Genomic DNA, 22,470 nt, shown 5'->3' on the forward strand with positions numbered 1-22,470 from the left:
TTTTTAAACTGCTTAAATTATTCGAATGTATGACTCTTCTTACTTAAGAAATACACCCAAGAAAACTTCGTACAATCATCAATAAACAGTAGGAAATACAGTGCACCTCCTAATGATTTTGTCTGCATGGGACCACAAAGGTCTGTGTGCACTAACTCCAGTATATCCCTCTGTTTCTTTTCTACTCTAACAGGGAATTCTTCTCTATGCATTTTTCTTAAAGTACAGGCATCACAATCTTTATGTACTTGCTTTAGCATATGAAGATCTCTTACCATTTCCTTCCTCTGTAGTAACATCAAATCATTGTAATTGATGTGGCCGAATCTCTGATGCCAAAGCTCTTCTGTAGTCAGGCTTGCTGCTGTCAATGCTCGAACCGGTGCAGGTTTCACATCCAACTTGTACAGTCCTCCTATTCGGATTCTTGTAGAAATTGTCTTCATTCCATCTAGCAGATCTTTAATATAACAGTTAGATTTTAAAAATTCAACTTTCAAATCTTGATCTGTAATCATGGATACAGAAATCAAGTTCTTTGTTATGCTAGGCACATCCATCACATTATAAATTTGTTTGATATTACCATTAGGTAGAATGACAGAAACTTTCCCACACCCTTTGATTTGATGACTTCTGTCATCACCTAGGTAAATTTGTGCACCTTCGTTGATCTCTTTAAAATCCTCTAGCCAATGCTTATTTCCTGTCATATGTGTTGACACTTCTGAATCTACCTACCAGATGTCTGCATCAACATTTTCATCACGATCTGCCATGAACAATCTTAAATTCTGCCCCTGATCATCATTCGCGAGATGACCTACATGTCTTTTTGGCTTCTGCTGTTCTTCATGATATTTCTTTTTCCTACACTCCCTAGCAATATGACCCAATTTTCCGCAATAAAAACATTTAGTTTCAGAGTAGTTTTTATTCGGGTGCATACCTTGGGTCAGATTTGGCCGTTTCTGTGAACTTGCTCCGTTTTGCTGTTGTGGACCTCCTTTCCCTTTGTAGAAGTTTTTCCTCGCCATCAATGCAAGATCAGCACTCTAGGGCTTCAGAGTCGATCTCCTCTCTTCTTCCTGCATTAGTATACCTGTCAGCTCTTCAAAATGCGGGATCTTCTCTTTGGCATTTATCCCAGTGATGAACATTTGATAATCATCAGTGACACCATTCATTGTAATGGTTACAAGATCTGTATCGTCCATTGTATGACCAATGTCTGATAATTTGGTTTTCAGATCCTTGATCCTTGCTACGAATGAAGCAATTGTTTCATTCTCCTCCATCTTCATGGATATGATCTTACTCTTGAGGAACAGAAGACGATTTGAATTCTTGATCTCGTACAATTCCTTCAGAATTCCCCAGATCTCGTTAGCTGACTTACCTTCTCTGATGTGCAGTATAATGCAGTCTTTCACTGACATCTTTAACATTGTCCTTGCTCTACTTTCTCGTTTCTCCCAATCTGGGACCGATGCTGATCCAGCCGCAGGCCTCGGCTCATCCCCATTCACAATTGTCCAAGCACTCTGCGCTTCTAGCAGAGTTTGCATCTTGAACTTCCAATTTGCATAATTGGAACCATCAAGCTTGTTATGCTCGTTCATACATGCTTCAAATATGTTGTTATTCATCTTGGCGATTTAGGAAAAAATTTCGACAGGTAAAAGATGTTAAATTTACCCCAGATCTATGACAGAGACAAATCACTGTTCTTCAATGTTGTTTGATCTCGTAGCACAAGCGCAGATCACCGTGGCTTCCTTCTGAGCCTCCAGACAACCTTCTGTTGTCAGCTACAACCTTGTTATTGCCTTCCCCACGCAGCTTCTCTGACAGCGACAACCTTGTTCTTGGCTTCCCCTCGCAGCGACAGCGTTGCTGTTAGCTTACGCGATCATCGCAGAAGTGCCTGTCTTTTCTGCGACGTCGTTGCACAGGTACACGTCTTTCCTGCGACGAAAAAGTTAAAAATTATGCACGAAGGAGCTACAGTGGACTCGTCGCAGAGGTACACTCAGAACCAGCGACGATTTCGGAATCGTCATAGTTATCCGCCTTACAACTGCGATGATCTTGGTTCAAAGAACCACCCACTAGCCAGCATATAGGTTCCTCAACCCTAACACTCTGATACCATGATAAAAATGGCAATGTTTGTATTAAAATAAAACCCACTGGTCAGCTCTACGAAAGAGAGTCTGAACCAGGAGAGTCTGGCTCTGCAGAACACTCTACATTGTTCATCCACATTACACATTAAATAGAAATCATGGTTTTAGGGAAGTTAGAACAACATCCTAAGAAATAGAAACTAATTCCTATCCTGAGGTTATGTGAACCAACTCTACCTATTCTAGGATATTCTCCATTATCTTCAACAACAATTACTCTAATACCATGTGAAAATTTCTGAATGTACACATAAAAAATCCTATTGCAATCACTGGTTTATCATCTCCTACTTGTTTTTACTTTCAACAAGTTATTTAGTTATTTAAACAACGATGAAAACACTATTGCAGACTACACATACATACATACATATCATGAACTGAAAATAGAACAAGACAATAACACAAGGGACATCGTTATTTTTGGGCAATCGTCCCCGGAAAAACCCAATTTGGTTAAACCAATGTAGCATATAGAGGGTTTGTATTATTAAGCAGATTTCGTGAATACAACTAGGGTGCCAAAAATGGCTCACCCAACAGAGAATATCCTCGGCAGTAGTCGGAGACAGATATTCTGGCAAATCAACAACCGGATGATCAAACCCCACAATGATTCCGACTATTCCCTATGCTGGACAATAGAAGCTACTCCAGGCACTGCTACGGAACTGCGTCACTCTTCCAGGATTTGCGTCACCCTCCCCGGATTTGCGTCACCCTCCCTGGCTCAGAATCTGTTGATCTGCTCTCAGTCTGCCCCACAGAATCTCCCCAGCGCTGACTCTGAGGCCCAGCGCCAGCCTCTACGATTTCTGCGCTAGCCTTTTGCGTCCTCTACGTCAGCCCTTCTAGGACCTGTGCTATCTCTCTCGACACTATGTTGCCTCTCTGCTATGTATTCTTCAGCCTCGGATGAAAATCCCTTGCTGAACTGCCCCTCACTACAACTCTGATCACTAACTCGATTTCCTCAGCAAACCTCGCCCCAGAAAATCAAATTCTTTGATCACTTGGTGTGTCTCCAACTGACCCTCAAACCTCCTCTTATACTTTTCCTGTTGACAATTCAATAACCGAGATTAAGTCCTTAATCAACGGGTAAGATTACAACTAGCATGATCCTTGCCACTTAGAACTTCTCACCCATATTTTATTAATACACATTAATATTTTTATTTTCGTAAGTTTAGACTTAGGAATCCATTAAAAATATTTATTATTTTAATAACTCCTCATCTGGGTGGAATTTCTCCAAACGATTTCTAGGTCCTGGAGATCTCATGCACTTTAGCCTCTCCACCAATTTTCAAGGCTAGAGCACATCCGATGCTACCCAAAATCAACACTTTATGTCTTGGAAGGATGAGATCCATCCTTTTCTTCCATGCTCTATAGTTGGTGGTGTTAGCGCTTGAATTTGGCCTCAGATTGAAAAAGACAAAATCCAAGGCAACATCAAACCACTTAGCCTCGTAGCTAGCCCTACGGGGCAGGAGAGGGCTCTCTCCGGGTCTATCTCGACAAAAGATCTTCAAATGGCGGAGATGACCAATAAGAACACTGATTTTAGGCTAGTAAACTGATTGAGAAGGTTTGATTTCAGATTTTTAGGGTTTTGGTGGAAAACAGGGGGAGAGCAATTTTGGGTGCGGGGATGGGACACAGCTTTTGCAAAGGTCTTTTTGGGGCAAGGTAGGAGATTGTCTTGATGCCTTTGATTTAAGTGAATGGATAGGAATGACCGGCAAGGAGCTAAAGAGAGCAAGAAACCATCAAGAGTTCTCTTTAGACAGAGGAAAACATAGATATTAAGCAAACTTAAAGGCAGAGCATATAAATTATGAATTCTACCTTAACACTTTATTTACTTAATGTGCAGAAAAGAGAAATAGGAAATTGATACACATAACAAATCTTACAAGTACATGAGAGAACACACCATCAACACAAATAACCACAGGAATCCCAAATAGTGCTGCAAAACCCTGGTCTTTCCTTTGCCAAAATTGCAGAGATACAAAGTGTAATACAATAGAAGCTAATCCCTCCAGAGTCCAACCATGAAAATGACTAAGAAAATACATAATATAGGCAAGTTAACACCTTTCCTTGCCTCTAGGGGTCGAGCTCATCATCCTAGGAGCTGTTTCAACCATTTCTAAACTGAGCACTACAATCTAGGCAATCAAAATAACTTGCCTCTATAAGTTAGGAAACCAATTCATTCATTAAATTTTTGACTTTTTATGAATGAATCTTCTAGAAGAGATAAATAAGTGCCATGACATCATAAAATTACATCAATTACATCAGGGAGGATAAAAAACCACTCCAAAAAGTCAAAACTAGTCAAATCTGCGTTTTGCTGAGCTGTAGGTGAAAATCTGGCAAACTTCCCTGATGCGTAGCGCCCCAATCCTCAACGCGTAGCGCACCTTTGAGCCAACTTTTGAGGCACTTCCCGACATCCAAATGAGGCAAAAGTAGGCTTGTTGGAAAGGTCTGGATGTCTACTTTCCAACCCAAGTGGAATTTCTCAATTTGGTGGTCATTTGCCCCTCCAAAATTGCAATCTCCCAAGACTGCTCCCTGTGTGTCCAAAAAGTGGCCGAAAGTCATTTTTTGCATGGTTTTTGACCTTCTGAGGGCTCAAAACCTGATGAAATGTCTTGGTAATTGCTGAGCAAGTGTAATTTGTCATGACAAATTCAAAAATGCTGAGTTTTTGAGGAATGGACTTGCCCATCTTCAGGGTAGCGCGCGGCGCGCTACGCGTTGAGAGCAAAAACCTGTGTGTGGCACAAAAAAGTCAAAATTGACCAAAATTGCTCAAAATTTCCTGAAATTTGAGCTGGAAGTGCATCATTGAGCACCATGCTCCTTCAAGGTAGCCTCAGCCAAAATATGAAGGGGATCGGGCCTTTTCCTTCGTTTTAGTGCCTTGGCCAACCGTCCTTTGAGCACCTTCATTCTTGCTTTACACACATGCATTCGAGCCCAATAGTGATTCTTCATGTGTCGGAGCATGTCTTTGTCCCTGTTTTCCTTTTCTATCAACCTCTCTAGATGTGTGTTCACCTGAATGAGCATAGAGCTTTGCTCCTTAGGTGTCAAATCACCGGGTCTCTTGCGAGCCAAGTTCCGGTCTTCTCGGATCCTCCGCAACTCATCAAGAGAGTGTTCATCCTCTAATTGCTTGTTGCGCTGCTCCAAATAAGTAATTGTCCAATTTGTCGTCTCCAATTTTTGCTGCAACAAGTCATTTTCAGCCCTTAATTGCTGGATGATCTCCTCTGACTCTAGGCTAGGAGAAATGATATCAAGGTCAACAACATCTATGCCTGGAACACCTGATGGCCCCTCATCAATCTTGGGCTGTTTGCCTCTCTCTGGTACCTGTGCTGCTGTCGAAAGCGAGGCCCCTTCCACCTGATGTGGAGATAACACTCGCTGTGCTGATGAAGAAGGCGAGACCCCTTCCACCTGATGTGGAGATAATACTCGCCGTGCAGATGCAAATAAGACCCTGTGGCCTCTCTGATATGTAACATAAGGAGGAGTGCTGACATGCTTGGGCTTTGGAATATCAAACTGATGTGAAGGCCCTCCCTCATCACGGACAACCTCAGGAGGTGGCTGTGGCACTATGAACAAGTCACGAGAAATGAAATCCTCCCCTGGAATACCCTGTTGTGCCAACTGATGCATGACCACAATCTTGATCAGTGCATAATGATAGATGCTCTTGTGTTGCTATGCTGGGCTCTTTCTTTGCACCAAGGGCACCATCCTCTTCTATATTTCGGCACATGAAGAATGGAATGTTCATCATTCGTACCCGTGTGAAATGCATCAACAAACGGATATGGTACGAATACAAACGTGAAAATCTGCCCTCACAAGTGAAATAGTGAATGATGATCCTCATCAAAGGTGCATACTCGTCTCTTAAGAATCTGAAGGGAAAAACACCAGTTAGGTACCTCATATATGCAGGTTTGATATATGGATCATAATGAAATCTGTCCAACTGCTGGCGCTTGTTCCATTCTTCTCCAATATTGGGTATCCCTGTTGCTTGAGCAACAATCTCAGGTGACAATGTGAAGTCCACTCCTGCAAGATTCACATGCCCATTGTGCAAATGTAGGACAAACAAGCGGGCCAATTCCTTGTGGTGTTGAATTTGGGAGATTCTCTCACAATATTCATATAGCATGATAGATATCGGAAACATGACACTGCAAGTGGACAAGCTTGTAGATAAGCCAAAGAGGTGGGTTCCTCCCTGACATGCTGACCACCCTTACCACCCCTGTGATGCCTCCTTGGCACCTCTACCTCTGGTGTTGATTCACGGTCATCACTTTGCTCATAATCTGTTTCGGTTTCTGACATGGTTTTGGAGGCAAGTGACTGAAAAATAATGCTGACTGTGCACCCAATGAATTGCTGTTTTGACTTGTTTAAATGCTGTTACCAAGGGGACAAACACACATGGGAAATGTTAGGGAAAAGGGAAAATTGAGGGGATTAGGGAAAACAAATGTGAAAGGAAATTTTAGGAAAGGAACATGGAACATATACAATCATAATTTGTAGGATTGTAATGGGAAGTGGGGTTTAGGAAATTTGCATAGGATTTTAGGAATTAGTAGGGTTTGGGGATTTTAATGATTTTTAGTAGGGAAATTATATGATTTGCATGGAAAATGTCAAGGAAAATGGTGAGGAAAATATGGGGAAAGAGGAATGGGAAAATGGGTAACCTTGGGCAGCAAATTTCAATGAAACCCTAGCACATTTGCATTTTTAAAATTTGATACAGCAAGGTAGGGTTTTACTCCATATTAGCATGGCATTTTTGCATTTTCATTGCTCATTCATCTTAGCCAAACCAAAACCACCATGGATTAGAGGCCTACCTGAAAAAATTTGGAGAGAGAAGCAGCTTTGATGGCTTGCTGGCGATTTCCTGAGCAAGAAACCCAACGCGTAGCGCACCCAGCCTGATGCGTAGCGCGCCTTCAACGCGTAGCGCCTGAGTTAATTTGAACTGGAAAATGCGCGCTGATGCGTAGCGCGCCTCCTCTGATGCGTAGCGCGCTGCTGCAACTGCTCAATTCGCCCAATGAACTTTGAAATCGACTTGACAACTATTCTCTTGGAGTGTTGAGAGGCAAATGAATTACCAATGAGGGATGGCATGCTTTTATAGGCTTCCTTTTAATTTTTTACTTGCCCAAAACCCACTTTGTAATGTTTGAATGTTGACACTTTTTGCTTTAATTGGCTCTGACCTTTAATTTCATTTCTTTGAAAAATTGGTTGAAATGATGATTTCTTCTGAAAATTTTTGCAGGGATAGCTTCTGGGATGCTTTGGCAAAGGAGACCAAGGCTGCACTTCGACATTTGAAGAATTTGAAATTTTGAGAATTTTTACAAAAATGAGATAATGACCTTGTTTTCAAAAACAGAGTTTTTGAGAACAAGGTAAAAATTTAGTTGTACAATGATGAGAAATGTTTAATGAAGGAGATCCCTCTAGCCTGCTAGTCCTTGATGACCTCTCAAGACAAAATTAGACTCAACCCTAGACCTAAAACCTAAAACTTAAAGCAAAATGAATGACCCTTTGAGGACTTTATTTATTTGAACAAACCTGAACCAGCAGTGCCAAACAAGAGGGGAATAACGACATAAACTCCTTCCACCGAGATTATGGCATGCCTAACGGAATGCAACATGATCACACTGATGAGACACCTAACTATGAAATGCAAAGAGCTTTTGATCTCTGGTGGAGGGCTACTAGACCGACTCTAATAGGTGGTTCCTTCTAACTTATTTTCAGACTCCATTGAAGTTGCCATAAATTTTCTAGATGTTGATTCTTCCCTTCTTCTTATGATCTTGTCTTGAATCTTTTCTTTTTATCCTTCTTTCTTTCAATAGATCTTCAAGCCGCCTTTTTCTCTTCTTTTACGTTAGCTCTGATACCATGTTAGAAAATCAAAAACGCAGAAAGATTTTCTCATGTTGACAAGTACTTGTGATTTTCTTGTATTCTTATTAACTTTATTTATGTTATTCTTTTATCTTCTTCTCATCAAGCAATCATCAAATCGAAAACATGAAGATAAATGACACTAGAAGTAGGCACTCAGCCATGGCTAAAACCCCTATATTGAGGAAAACCCAGTGAAACTCTTCCACTAATAGATTCAAATCAAATTGAGACAAAGCAAGACCTTAGACCTAACCAAAAGACTTTCCTCACTCCACCAAGTCAACCTTCAAACTGTTATTCCAGCTTCAAAGATCAACTGTACCAATACTGCATCAATACTGTATCAAAGATAGGATTTTGACCATACTGCTTCAGAATTTCAGCCCAGCTTCAGAACTGCAATTTCGTCCTTCCTGCAGCAACCAAGAAACTTCGCATGTGTGGCATTAGATAGAGAATTTCGGTTTCTTCTTGCTTGTCAAAGGTCTCCTCTTCCTTCGCTAGGTTTTTCTCCTTCTTCTAGAGATTTTGCACTCCTCTTCTTTGAATCGCAGATCGAATTGCTTGAGTTGAGTGAGTGACTAAATGAGGTCGATCGGCTGCCTTTATGTACTCTTTTTGGGTGGTTGAATTCCCCTAATGAGGCTGACTTATCTTCTTTGAGGCCGACTTGGTGGACGAGGCCTAAATGACTCACTTTACATCAAAATAAATTTCTTTCTTGATAAACAAAGCCCAAGAAGGGTCTATTACATGATGATATGGACAAATGACTCTTGACATAAACCCTAGAAGGATAAAATGGAGGCTATGACCTATTAATCATTGACTCAAGCATGAAACCCATGCTTTAATAAGTCAATCTCTTTTATAATAAAATTTATTTTTCTTTTTTTTTGACAAATACATTACATTATGACTTGAATACAATTATGAAGACTGAGACTAGTTACATTCTTCAACACATGGGGTGTCCTCTACTGTTCCCAAAACACAGTGGATTGCTCAGGGGTGTGCCAATGTACCTTGCCTTCCCAAAACACAGATGATGCCTTGGGGACACTGCCTGCTGTCTTCAACATGAAGGGAACAGTTCAGGGACATTGTTGAGCATTCCTGTGCCCAAAAAGGGCGTTCCAGGGACATCCTCTGTTGAGGGGATGCAGGATTAATTCCCGCAAGGGATGCTCAGGTGTCCCCTACAGTTGACTTTTTCCCTCTGGTTCAAGGTACACTGTTGAAAATTGGAGATACAGTGTGCACACTGCTGTCACTGCCACTCAGACAAAGAATACAATGGTTGAGCTGGGATTAAACATTTTAAGTTTTAAACAAGTTAAAAATATAAGTGCCTTTCCGACACCTTTACAGTGGATATAACAATGCTTCATTTCAATGAGTCTCGAAGGAAAATGACTTATTCCGAAATGTCTGGTTGCTGTCGATGAGTTGCAGGTGGATGTTATTGGTTCCACATCTTAACTTCAAACATCACAAGGTTTGATGAATCAACCTCAGCTGCTTTCTCATTAATACCAGTAGTCGTTTCATAAAATTTGAGGGGTCACTCAAGCCATCCCAGAAACATTCCCGCCATTCCGTAATTGTGGTTTAGCAATAAAAGAAAAATTCCTAGTTTTGTTGTCACTGTGAGAAGGAAGAATAAAAGAAGTTTCATTTCTGAAAGCTGCTGCAATGGATTAGACTCTATCATGCTTCTAAAGAGGAGCCACTTAGGAGAATAAGAGCTATTGTCTACCCTGTTCTCAGTCTGTCACACTCACCTTTTAAATTGTAGTGCACAATTTTAATTTATCCTTTATTTCAGTATTCTATGATTCAGCCTGAATATCCATTCCCTGTTCATCTTTTGCTTCAGATTACATTTCAAATGGTAATTTGTTGATAGCAGGTGTCAACACAACACTCTTATGAGTAATTTTGTTGAAGTTATTCATCTGTGCAGTTGAATTCACAGGTATGTTTGAGACGTTGGAAATCTTCTAGAATATATAGTCCAGGTCATCTACTTGTGTTGTGGCTTGCTGTCAGGGACTTCTGCAACTATAGTTATCGTACTTGTGACATAATCCTGAACTGTCTGTCTTCCTATTTGTTTAAGGCCGTCAATTTTTTTGTTGTTATAACCTGGGACTTGACCCATTTGTTTTTTCTGTCTTCAATTTAAAAGGCTGAGACCTACAATAGATTGCCTCTTTGTAGGGGCAAACCTCATTCTCTTCTTATGCCTTTTTGGGCAAGCCTTGAATAATTCAATGCTTCTTCAAGCACCTGCTACCTTTTCTAGTTGATTTCATTTTAGTACTTCAGTGTCATGACTACTTGACCAATTTATTTCTCTAAAACTTTAGCAATGAGATGCTTATGTACTTTTATGCTTATATATATTCATTTATCTGCATGATATTTGATAGGATATGAAATATCTCCATGAAGGAACACTACTCGAAGGGTCCATAAGAAGGATATTTTCATATGGGGCAGAAGTGAGGGTTGATGGAACAAGCATAAGGTAAAGCAGACTGATCATTTTGAAAAACTGTGATTGTTATTTTTCACATATTGTCTGTATTTTCTATTGTTACCATCAGTGTTTAAGTTTGATCTTTGAACTGTTTAGTTGCCTTTCAAATTACATATTCAAAAAGATACATTAATCCTGGAGTTTTCGTACGTGTATCTGAACAATAGGCAATATTCCTGTTAAAAGTTTGTTGCAAGAATAATGAGAACTTGTGAACTTCAGGCGATCTGAATCTCATGTTTCAACCTTCCGATGTATATTCTCACTTTTCATTGTTGTCTAACGACTGGCATGCAAGACATAGTCTGCAAACTTCATTAAAGACATTGCAATTAATGTCACAAGCAGTGTTACCTGACTTGGAATTGGAAAAAAAATGGCGAGGCAAAAGAACGAAGAGTTTGAATCGGATCGGGAAAAAAATCTGCAAATAAAAAAATAAAGATATACTCATATTTTGGATAAAAGAAAGAATTTTTCATTGATATTCAATAAAGCCATGTCCTTACAATGTAAAATATCAATAGATGTCCAAAATTTCATGGATAAATATGTATCTCATATGTTAGTATAAAATATGAGTCTAGACTCCAAACCAGGGGCTGGAAGCTTGTGCGGCTACAGCCTCCAACTTTACTCAACACAATATCCCCTTGAAGAGGTAGCCTATAGATAAAAAAGAAAGGTTCCAGAAATTTGGTTCTTAAACTCAACCTATCAAGCATAACTCACCAATCTTTACATTAATCCCTGCCTTTGATACAACCATACATAACATATAAAATTGATTTACAATAATGAAGTTTGGATCTATCATACCCTAATTGTCTCGACAACCTATTAATGAGAGGGTCACATATTCCACCAAGTTTATGGTACGTGGGGACATGAGTGGGGAAATGCATCCAGGGGACATGTGGAAACATCCTTCAAGTTCTAGGGAACGTCGAGGTCTCTGACATAGGGGACTGTGCTTAAAATACTAAAAGATTAAAATTAAAATATTTGAAATTGAAACATAAATTGCAATATTGTACAAAACAATGTGTCGATAACATGCATTATTACAAGTAACATAAATATCTTATACATGATCCTTGTAATGATGCAACAACGTAATATTCACAAATCACATATCACCATTGCATTTCTCATTATATATAGATCCAAGTCAGATATCTGATCTAAGGGCATCTCAAATGACAAATGAGCATCACTGCTCAAGGCAATGCTCCCCTAGTCTTTACATCCATCTAGTGCACAAAGGAATAAAGACCAATCATGAGAGTGTTGTGATCTGAATTAGAATCATTTGCATTCTCTAGAGTACTTAAATGCACAGCAACTGACCTGAGTTGTGCTTAATGAGGTCCCTTCTCATCTACCTGTGCATTTTGTTCACATTATTTTATTTTTATTTTGCTCATTTTGTCTTTTTTTAATCTCTCGAAAAGTTGGTCTTTGGTCCAAACAGAGCATGGGAGCATCTCATTTTTTGAGGTTTACATTGTTGAAATGTGTAACTAGGTTCGGTCTTCATAATATCTTATATTTTCTTGACTATATATTTGATGTAAAAGAGAGAAAATTTATTATTATTATTTTATAGCATCGGTTTCATGCTCAAAGTCAATTTGTTTTAGGTCAAAGCGCCCATTGTGTACTTATAGCCTATAGGTTTTGTCACAGATTCAAGAAGTCAAAAGAGTCATTGTCATATGTAATAGACCCTATTGGGCTTCTTGTGTCAAGTCAAAAGAATTTATTTTTTAGTTAAAATGTGTCAAAGTCTCCCTCCAAGACCAAGTCAGCCTGCAGAAGACAAGTTGGCCCTATCTAGGGCTATTCGAGCTCCAAGGAAAGCCTATATATAAGAGACATTCGACCTCATTTGAAGAAGATCATCAAAGGAAGTTCAATCAAGCAAAAGAAGTGTTGAAGAAAGTGTAACTAGGTTCCGTCTTCATAAATGTAATTTTGATTTTTGTACTTGTAAAAGAAAAGAAATATTATTTTTGTAAATTATAAAAATGAGTTTCTTGCTCATTTGTAATGTCCCAAATGCAGAAAATTTGGAATAGGCACTTCACATAAAACTAATCATGCATTTAACAGAAGATTGCCATGTAAAATTAAGCAAAGAAAGCACTGCAATCCCATAACACCATGAACAGAAAAATACTCAACTTTATTATATTAGATAAACCAGGGGTTTACATGAACATACAACCCGTATAGCCTATATATACAATAATTTTGCAAATCGACCTCCAAAACAGAACTGAAAAAGAATACACTGCAACCTGTGAACCCTGGATGGATTCACCAAGGGAAGAGATGGGTGCTCGTCCACTCTCACTGAATCACCCGAGGGTTTCCATCCTGGGGCTACTGCTGGAGTAGAGAACCGGGTTCTCAACCTCACATACAAGAAGCAATATCAAAACCAAGATGTCCTCCAATGGTCTCCAACTCCTCTTTTATAGATCTAATGGACCCCTCTAGAACTTTCTATTTTATTATTATTTTAATCATGGAGCTCGTTTTGGTTCCAACGAGCTATTACACTGAGGTGTTCCATCAATTAATCTCCCTGGAATGCCACATCGAGCATAATTAATTAAGTTATGCCCAATAATAATGCTGATTTTTGAAAGTTGTCGGAATGCAACGGAATGAAAGGCAAACTGTGCTGATGACGGAATATGCCATGCGAATGCCATCAAATCCCATAAAACTCCTCAAAACTCCATCGGGACCCCTGATGACATAAACCTGCTCCACTGACCTGGCCATCCCCTGTCTTGGGAATCCACTTTGGCTGTATTATGAAGAACAAAAAAGGGGACATGACAGTCCTCCCGCCCCAAGATTGCTTGCCCTCAAGCAATCCAAATCTGTGGACCAACCTGGTGGCCCCACGCCACTGAGACCCAATGCTCGGATCCCATACGAATCACTGGTCCACGTCATGTCTCCAAGCTATCGAAATATGCTTGGATCCTCCAATACCTAGATCCCATGTCCATCTTTGACTCAACCTGCTGCCAGTAGATCCACCAGGATCCCAATGCCACCAAGAAGGAGCGATAATGCTCCATGGCTCCTGCTGTGCTATAGCTCGGCTATGAATGCTGCCCCACCAACTGTATACTAGCTCATCACCTCTCTCCAATCCAATCCTTGGCATACCCCAAGGTCAGTATCACCATACTCATGTTGCGCTGAGATATTGATAAGTGGCCAACCCACATTCTGCTGCTGATTGAAGGATGTAATATCCCCCACCTCTAAGGGCTCCTGTAGTACACTGCTCCAGACTAAGAATGATACTCCATCAATAGGATACCAACTCATGATTTCCTGCCAATCTAAGTCATGGACTCTTGTGTAAGGAATAAGTCTACTATGCTAATGTTGGTCCATGCTCAACTCATGCTTCCCTATCTGGTTGGTTAGCAATATCCATTGAGAAAGTCCTGCCTCTCTCCCTGTAAGGGGTACAAGTGGCCAAATTGTGCTGCAAGCCCTATCTATGTACTCCCGAAGAGGGCTGCTCCCTGAATGTCCTGCGGCTCTGCTAGCTGCTTGTGCATCTGCCCGCACCTCATCAATGGGTCAGCCTAAAGATGGATACCCCACCATCTCCAACAACTCCTGCCGACTACTATCCTCCTGCCAAACTATCCGATCAATCTCCAACGTCTCCCGAGGAAAAGTGTCTACAAATACTACCTTCCTGAATATTGGCTGCACATCTGTCTGCTCCACTCCAATGGTTGGCCCCAAGGGTGTCTGCTCATCCTCCATCATGGGCTCAACATGAGCCACTAGCTGACTCTCCAAAAGCGGCCCATCTCGCACACTAGGTGTGTCATCTGTCTCCTGCTCCCTGTGCTGAATCACCAGTCGCTCATCTGCGCTCGGGTCTCCTTCCCTCATGGGAACAATCAGCTGCTCGTCATACTCCTCTACCACACATGGATGCACATCTGGGCTACTGACATCAACTCCACATGACTGCTCTTGCTTCTCAGAGGTATCATCGTGAACCCATGGACTCGTCCAAAGAAGAGTCCTCACCCTGAAAGTCAAAGGGAATCTCCTCCTGCTCTACCTCTGTCATCTCCCCAACGTCACTCAAGCATGAGTGGTTAGGTCCCCAAGGTCCCTTGCAGATAAAGCAAAGTCCCTTCCTCCTCATCTCATTCCTGCTGCATGATCCCCCAATCCTAAGCTGCTCCTCCCTGGTCAACTGTCTCCTGAACAACCCAATGTTCTGCTCAACCAACCTCTCAACTAGTTCATAAGCAGCAGGTGAGACCAACTGTTCTCTCCTCCAAACGAACAACAATCGAGACTGCAACTCCCGGCAAATGGCATCATGACCTCTCATACATGATGATAGGATGGACTGCATGTGTGCTACGACTGTGTTTGAATGATGTTTCCTAATGTTGAAGAAGCATTGGAACATCTGTAGGATCAAACGTCACACTCCAGATCAAACATGATCTCATAAGTCCTAGTCATGGCCATGCCTCCTAAAATCTCAAGCTTCTTCCCAAAGGTAGAGCCTGCACTGTTGTCCAAGTCTCGGAAAGTTTCTATCAGCAATCTGAAAACTCTCCTCATAACATCATCATTGTAAGGAGCTATAGGGGCGGTTAGTCTCATGATGTTACTGAGACAAGATGCAACTGGAAGTCTAACCCCTTCACAAGGTTCCTCCAAGAACTTGTGTTGTATGAGAGCAAGCATAGTTGGTTTTAGAGCCCAAATCAATTTCTTCCTTTTAGTTTGGTTCACTTCAGAAAGGAGTGCATCCAGTTCATCCAATTTGAAAAGGACTTTCCATATGACCTTCATATGTTTCAAATTTGTCCCAAGTGCAAAGATTTTGTGTCCTATTTCCTGCCCCTTCTGCACATCTCTTGGTTGTTCTTTCTGAAGAATGGCATAGATCCCTCTTGAAAAAGGTCTAATATTCAATTTTGTGTTCCGGTTTAATGATACATGGTGGTTCAAGGAACCAATTTCTTCTCAATTTGTTTAGTAGTTCCTCCATGGTTTAGTCCAATGATGACAAGAATGTTTGTGATAATGAGGCTATTGTTTTTTTGAGCCTTTATAGTGTTGTAGGTGTGAATTATTTACTAATGCTCAAGAAAATACACACAGTGGCATATACCCGTGGAGTTCACCCAACAACCATGACTGATATTTCAATGAGTTCAGAAATACAAATAGGACACTGATGACCATTAGATTTCTTAGCATGTTATGAGCCTTTATAATAAAATTGCAATGAAATGATGCAACAGAAAATGTATGGGAGAAACCTGGTTTATTGATGGCAGTGTAATGTCTAGCCAACGTACACAGAGATCCTCAGCAACCCAGACTTGTTGACTATCCACAATATTTCAGTGTCTATTCTTGTTGTTCTAGTCCTTCAATGCCTTTAGATTATACGCTCAGCTAGCAAAGAAATACATGAAGGTTCTAGGTTGGTTGTATAAGGAATTTTGCACCCCCTTCCATGAGTTGACTTGACCCACGAAATAAGAGTTCTCCCCACAAATTCACACGCTGGTTTCCTGTAGCAACTCAGAGAGGTATTGCACCAGTAGTTAACACACCTTCCAACAAGGATTAAACACACTCAGGTATCACATAAGGTTTGGTCCAGCAGAGTATGGGCCCTCCCTCTAATACCCGAGCTCAAGACTCCTTCCAGCCTTGTACACAACCCTTCGTCTTCAATAAAGCTTATGCACAACAACTAAAATTTTACTGTGATGTTTCTTCATGATGCATTACGTTTCCTAGTAAGCACCAGTTCTCACGTACAACACAAAGGGGGTTCACGACCTATCAAAATTTATGTCTTACAACATGCCAAATGAAGGAGAAATCTCATCCAGTATGTTCGTCCTGTCGGATAGTGAAGATCTTGCCTAGAGATGCAGTGTATAGGTTAGTCACTTGAGCTGAACACACCCCAGGCACTCAACCTCCACTATGGTAGTATACTCGGCTTGCTTAAGTTGCAAATCAGTGAAGTCGACCTGAATCATACAAGGAAATTCTGAGCGAGATTCTCAGTCTAATAAGAATTATTACGCTAAGAAGAACTTGTCCATACGTAGGAACAATCCCGCTTTGCGCTCGATCTACCCAAATGACGATGACTCGGTTTGGAAGGAACTAGTCTTTCGCTTCTTCAAAATTCAATTCTGTTGCTTTGAACTCGACTTCCGATAATCTTAGAATAATATGCTGTGCCCCTTTTTGTTTTTAAATAATTCAACACCTTTTCTTTTTCAATAACTTGGGCCACCAATATATTTGGCCTGAGAATATTTATGGCCCCACCATCATTAAAATTTGATCATGGCACTTTAATTTTTCAGTATGAGTGGCTCATTTGCCAGCATGCATATCGCCCTGCCGCTCCTTCCACTTCGCTCCAATGTATCCAAAACTGCACAGACTCCCCGACGGCTACGACGGCTCCAAAATGGAAACTCACCTGCCAGTTTTTCCTTGGCACACGTGTTGGAAATATTCCATCGAACCTTTAATGCGTAATGCATCAACGTAGGTGTATACACAATTGCTCGAACACTGAAATTGTCCCCTGTCAATCTCCCACAAACTAGTATGCACATTATTCGCACCATGCAAGATCAATGAACTTCATGTTTTCGCTTCAAATGATCCCTTTGCTGAACAGGGAATGTGCATGAATGGCGCGCGATTGTTTTTAGCCCCAGATCGTTAGGGAATTGTTTGTGTCTGGTTTCATTACGTCGTGCGTCCCATATAGCTGCTACACAGTTCATTTAATTTGCGTGTGGTCAAATATTAGGATCCACGAATTCTTGACTCCTCCACATATTGTTCATCTCTCACCCTTTGGACAACGGACTTGACTGCACGTATCCACTGCTCGACTTATCTAGTTTCGGTCCTTGAAAATTAAGGAGTTGGCCCTTTTTGGCCAAACTTAGAGCCTTTGAATAAATGTTTGGCCCCCTTTTAATAATTGTATTTGTTTGGCCTTTTGAGAACACTTTGATAGTTTTCTATAATATTTGACTTTTTAATCAATTTGTCGAGCGATTATTAAGCAGACAACAAAACTGAAGAGAATTTGGTTAGCACTTTGCAACAAAGAATTTGTAGAGTAGTTAATGTCCAAGACAATTTTTTTCTGCAACAAAATGATCACGCTGACAAATAGGCGAATTTAACATTTTGTGGAATTTCTGCAAATACTTCTGAAACCCTCAAACCATAATAGTTGCTACTGAAAAACTTGCGGGCTGAGCCAAGACCAAGGCTCTGATACCACTGTAATATCCCAAATGCAGAAAATTTGGAACAAGTGCTTCACATAAAACTAATCATGCATTTTACAGAAGATTGCCATGTAAAATTAAGCAAAGAAAGCACTGCAATCCCATTACACCATGAATAGTAAAATACTCAACTTTATTATATTATATAAACCAGGGTTTTACATGCACATACAACCCGTATAGCTGAGATAAAAAGCTGGCCTCAGATAGATCTACAATAATGCCGCAAATCAGCCTCCAAAACAGAACTGAAAAACAATACACTGCGACCTATGAACCTTGGATGGATTCACCAAGGGAAGAGATGGGTGGTCGTCTAGATAACCGGATTCGTCCTATAGGCCCCACGAATCCCGAACCCAGCGTGTCCGACGCGATTCTGTCTAGATTCGTGTCTAAAACCAATGACACGTTGTGTCCTTTTCTGACACGTCGAATCCGACTACGTGTCGCAATTTTGGCAGTGTTTCCTGTTTTCCAGGACTCGTTAGGCGGCAAAAGTGACCTATGCTGGTATGAAAAGGCCGCATTTGGTCATTACAGCCATGCATATTTTCATTTGGCAAGCGTTTTGGCAGCTTAATGATCAAATCTAGGCCCTAGTATTGATATGCTATTCATGGTAATGTTAAATTCTTAAAGTAAAAGGATGAAAATGAAGATTAACTTAAATTTTTAACATTACCATGAAATGACTCAGGATGTTTGAGAGTGGTTCCAGCCTCATTGGATTTCATATGGAGAAAATAGAATTTTAGATTTCATTCAAAATCCAGCAAACTTATCAGTTTTTCAGGATTTTAGGATTGGGGGATTGCAATGTTTCCATTGAATTTTGTCATGTATTAGGGTATGGAACTCGTATTTAATCAAGAGCACCAATCCCTCTATGTACCTTGATGTTAGTGACATTGGTTGTCGAACTCCTGTATCATGACCCTCCTAAAAATGTATGCATCACTCAAACAAAATCTTGACTTGACATGTTATGCTTGTTCTATCTTATGTTAATGCTTAAAGGGTGATATTAATGACAAAGATCTTGATTTTCCAACAAGACTAAAAAATTAGACTGTAGACATTTCTCGTGGTGGCAAGAGGGCCAAGCATAAGAAATAGATAATAGATTGACATGTATTTGAATTTTGTATGTACTATGCATGCTAATAGCTATAGATGAAGATCTATATTTGAAATCAATAAATTTGTATCATTAATTAAAATTTGTGTAAGAAATATCTAATTTTTAATATATATATATATATATATATATATTTTTTTTTAATAAAATAATATATAACGAATCCTACGTGTCTTGTTTTGGGGGGTCAACGTGTCTGAATCCGACACCACGAATCCCGAATCCTACGAATCCCGAATCCCCGTGTCAGGTGACTTAGGTGCTCGTCCATTCTCACTGAATCACCCGAGGGTTTCCGTCCTGAGGCTACTGCTGGAGTAGAGAATCGGGTTCTCAACCTCACATACAAGAAACAATATCAAAACCAAGATGTCCTCCAATGGCCTCTAACTCCTCTTTTATAGATCTGATGGATCCCTCTAGAACCTTCTATTTTATTGTTTTTTAATCATGGAGCACTTTTCCCTCATTTATTTTAATTAAAATATTCTTTTTAGTGTGGGAAAAGGGTAAATTGGCCACCATCTCTCCTCAGGTCACTAAAACTCACATCCAAAAGTCACATCATGTAGATCTTCTCTTTCCAGTTCCAACGAGCTATTACACTGAGATGTTTCGACAATTAATCTCCTCGGAATGCCACCTTGAGCATAATTAATTAAGTTATGCCCAATAATAATGCTGCTATTTGAAAGTTGTCGGAATGCAACGGAATGAAAGACAAATTGTGCTGATGATGGAATATGCCATGCGAATACCATCAAATCCCATAGAAACTCCTGAAAACTCCATCGGGACCCCTAATGACATAAACCTGCCCCACTGACCTGGCCATCCCCTGTCCCGGGAATCCACCCTCGCTGTATTATGAAGAAGAACAAAAATGGGGACATGACATCATTGCATAGGTCTAGCACATGTTTAAGTGCTATACGAAAGTCAAAAAGTCAAAGTAAATGTTGAAGACCCTTAAGGGCATGTTACACCATGTAAATTTATGTATTAGAGTCCAAGAAAGACCTCCAAGCAATGTCACAAGCCTCCTCCATATGTCGGCCTCATAAAAAGGACTAATTCGAATATCCAAAGGCAAGTCGGCCTAAAGTGATCAAGTCGGCCCAAAAGAGGAGGACAGACCACTATATATAGGGTCACTCGTCCTCACCAAAGTGCAGCAAGTCATCTTTGAAATCAACGAGGAAGAAGGAAGAGAAAAGGGTACGGAAAAGGACGAAGAAAGGTGTCTCTCTTACAGTGAAGGAGGGATAGAAGACCGAGTTCATAAGGCATATTTTAGGCCTAATTACAGTCATATGTGCGAAGAGGAGAAGGCTCAATCTGCTGCCTTAACTAACCTCCTAATACAATCATACGAAGAGGCTTGGTTAGGCTAGAAAAAGAGTACCAATTAGGCCTCTTACTCAAGCGAAGGTAAGAGAGCATGCGAAGCTGCAATTCTTGAAGGTATCCTCCACACGTGCGAAGAAAGGGAAGACATACTGCTACAGTTCTAGATTTGCAACCACAGTGAAGAAAATAGAGCTCGGTTGGATTAGTAACAAGGTCTTCTCCTTGATTAAGGAAGTCTCTATCTCAAGTAAAGGAGGAGAAGAAGTATATCTCTTCTAGGGCATACAAACTAGGGCTGCTACAGTAAAGTCGTCAGTTGCCGGAAAGAGGAGGACAAAGTGCTACAAGAGGAAGTGCTCTCAGGAAAGGCTTGACTTGTGCTTGGAGGATCTTCTTGTCAAGGGTCTTGGGTTTTGCATTTGTCAATTGAAGCGTCAATAAGAGAAACTTGCAAAAGGGTTTCCTCTCTAGGGGAGAGAGGTTTTGCCCTGGCTAAGAGCCAACATCTTGTGTTCTTGTCTCTTTTGTTTTGGTAACTATTTGATGAAGTAAGAGAACACACACTGATAATAATAAGAGAAGATTGTGATAATAAGAAAAATAAAAAGTACTTCACAAATTGTTATCATTGCTAGAAGAATCTCATTATAACTCAAATGCCCTAGATTCTTCAACATGGTATCAGAGCTAAGGTGACACATCAAGGAAGGGCATCTCAAGAACACATAGAAGAGTGAAGCATCAAGATCAAGAAGTAGAGTCATACAAAGATTGAAGCATCGGATTTTCAAGCGACGGTTCCAGATCCATCAAAGACAAGGAGAATTACCATCTTCTCTCCTAGATCCATCAAGAAGGACTGCCATCCTGGGAACAAAGAAAGAAGAAAGCCTTCCATCTAAAGGCATTCACAAGAAGGCTCATTCAAGAAGAGTCTCCATCCACAAAAAGAAAAACAATCTAGATCAAGCTTCATCATTAAAGACCTCTTCATCACTAACACTCTCAAGTAAGTATTTGTATGTCCTCTTTTGAACATATCAAAATGTCTCTTTGTAAGGAAAGCAACAAATTGGGTGGGACTGCTAATTTCCTTGCATGGGAAAAGAGGATTGATCTACTTCTCAAAGAAAATGAACTTCTGGATTACATCAAAGGGAGCGTCACTGTTCCTGCTAAGGAACAAACTTAGGCCATAGCAAAGCATAATAAGGATGAAACAAGGGCTCAAAAGATTCTAATAGAATCCATCAAGGACCGTCTCATTCCTTATGTTTCCAAACTTGAATCATCTAAAGATATCTATGATAAGTTGGTGGAGCTATTCTTAGTTAGGACAACTAGAGAAGTGATATCATTGCATAATGAATTATATAAGATGAAGATATCCAAGGATGAAAGAATAGCTCCCTACTTCATGAAAATCCCTGAGATGAGAGATCAGGAGAAGCTATGTTTGACAAAGAAATGACAACTGTGGTACGCAATACACTACCTTAGGAATGGGGTAACTTCACATCAAGTAGATATGCCAAGAAGGAAGCTACCCCACTAAATGAACTTTGGTCTCTATGCAAAATTGAGGAGACTAGACTCAAAGCCAAAGATGACGTGGGATCAAAGGAGCAGGCAGTTGCTGCTATGGCCAAGAGAAGAGGGAAATTTGGCAAGTTTGGTCCATAGAGAAGGGGTAAAAGAGATATGTCCAAAATCCAATGCTTTGGCTGTCAAGAGTATGGACACTGTAAAAGGGATTGTCCCAAATTTAAGAAGGACAACAATAAGAGGAAACGAGAATAAGCTCACATTACCCAAGAAGTGAAAGAAGGAGATAAGAAGCAAAAGAAGAAGGATCGTCTAGAT

The 22,470-nt window shown here is 40.4% G+C and overlaps 1 protein-coding gene across 1 annotated transcript in view; it reads left to right on the forward strand.

Annotated features, from left to right (window-relative positions):
* Positions 1-22,470, forward strand: part of LOC149168269 (protein PIGMENT DEFECTIVE 338, chloroplastic-like) — a 359,634-nt gene that overhangs the window by 154,825 nt on the left and 182,339 nt on the right. The window contains 1 exon segment of the mRNA XM_089428201.1: positions 10,640-10,737. Within this exon segment, the coding sequence (XP_089284327.1) occupies positions 10,640-10,737 (98 nt within the window).

Source organism: Pinus tabuliformis, chromosome 4_2 (genome assembly GCF_031772625.1).
Source record: "Pinus tabuliformis cultivar Carrire ecotype Pingquan chromosome 4_2, CPIR1, whole genome shotgun sequence".
NCBI lineage: Eukaryota > Viridiplantae > Streptophyta > Pinopsida > Pinales > Pinaceae > Pinus > Pinus tabuliformis.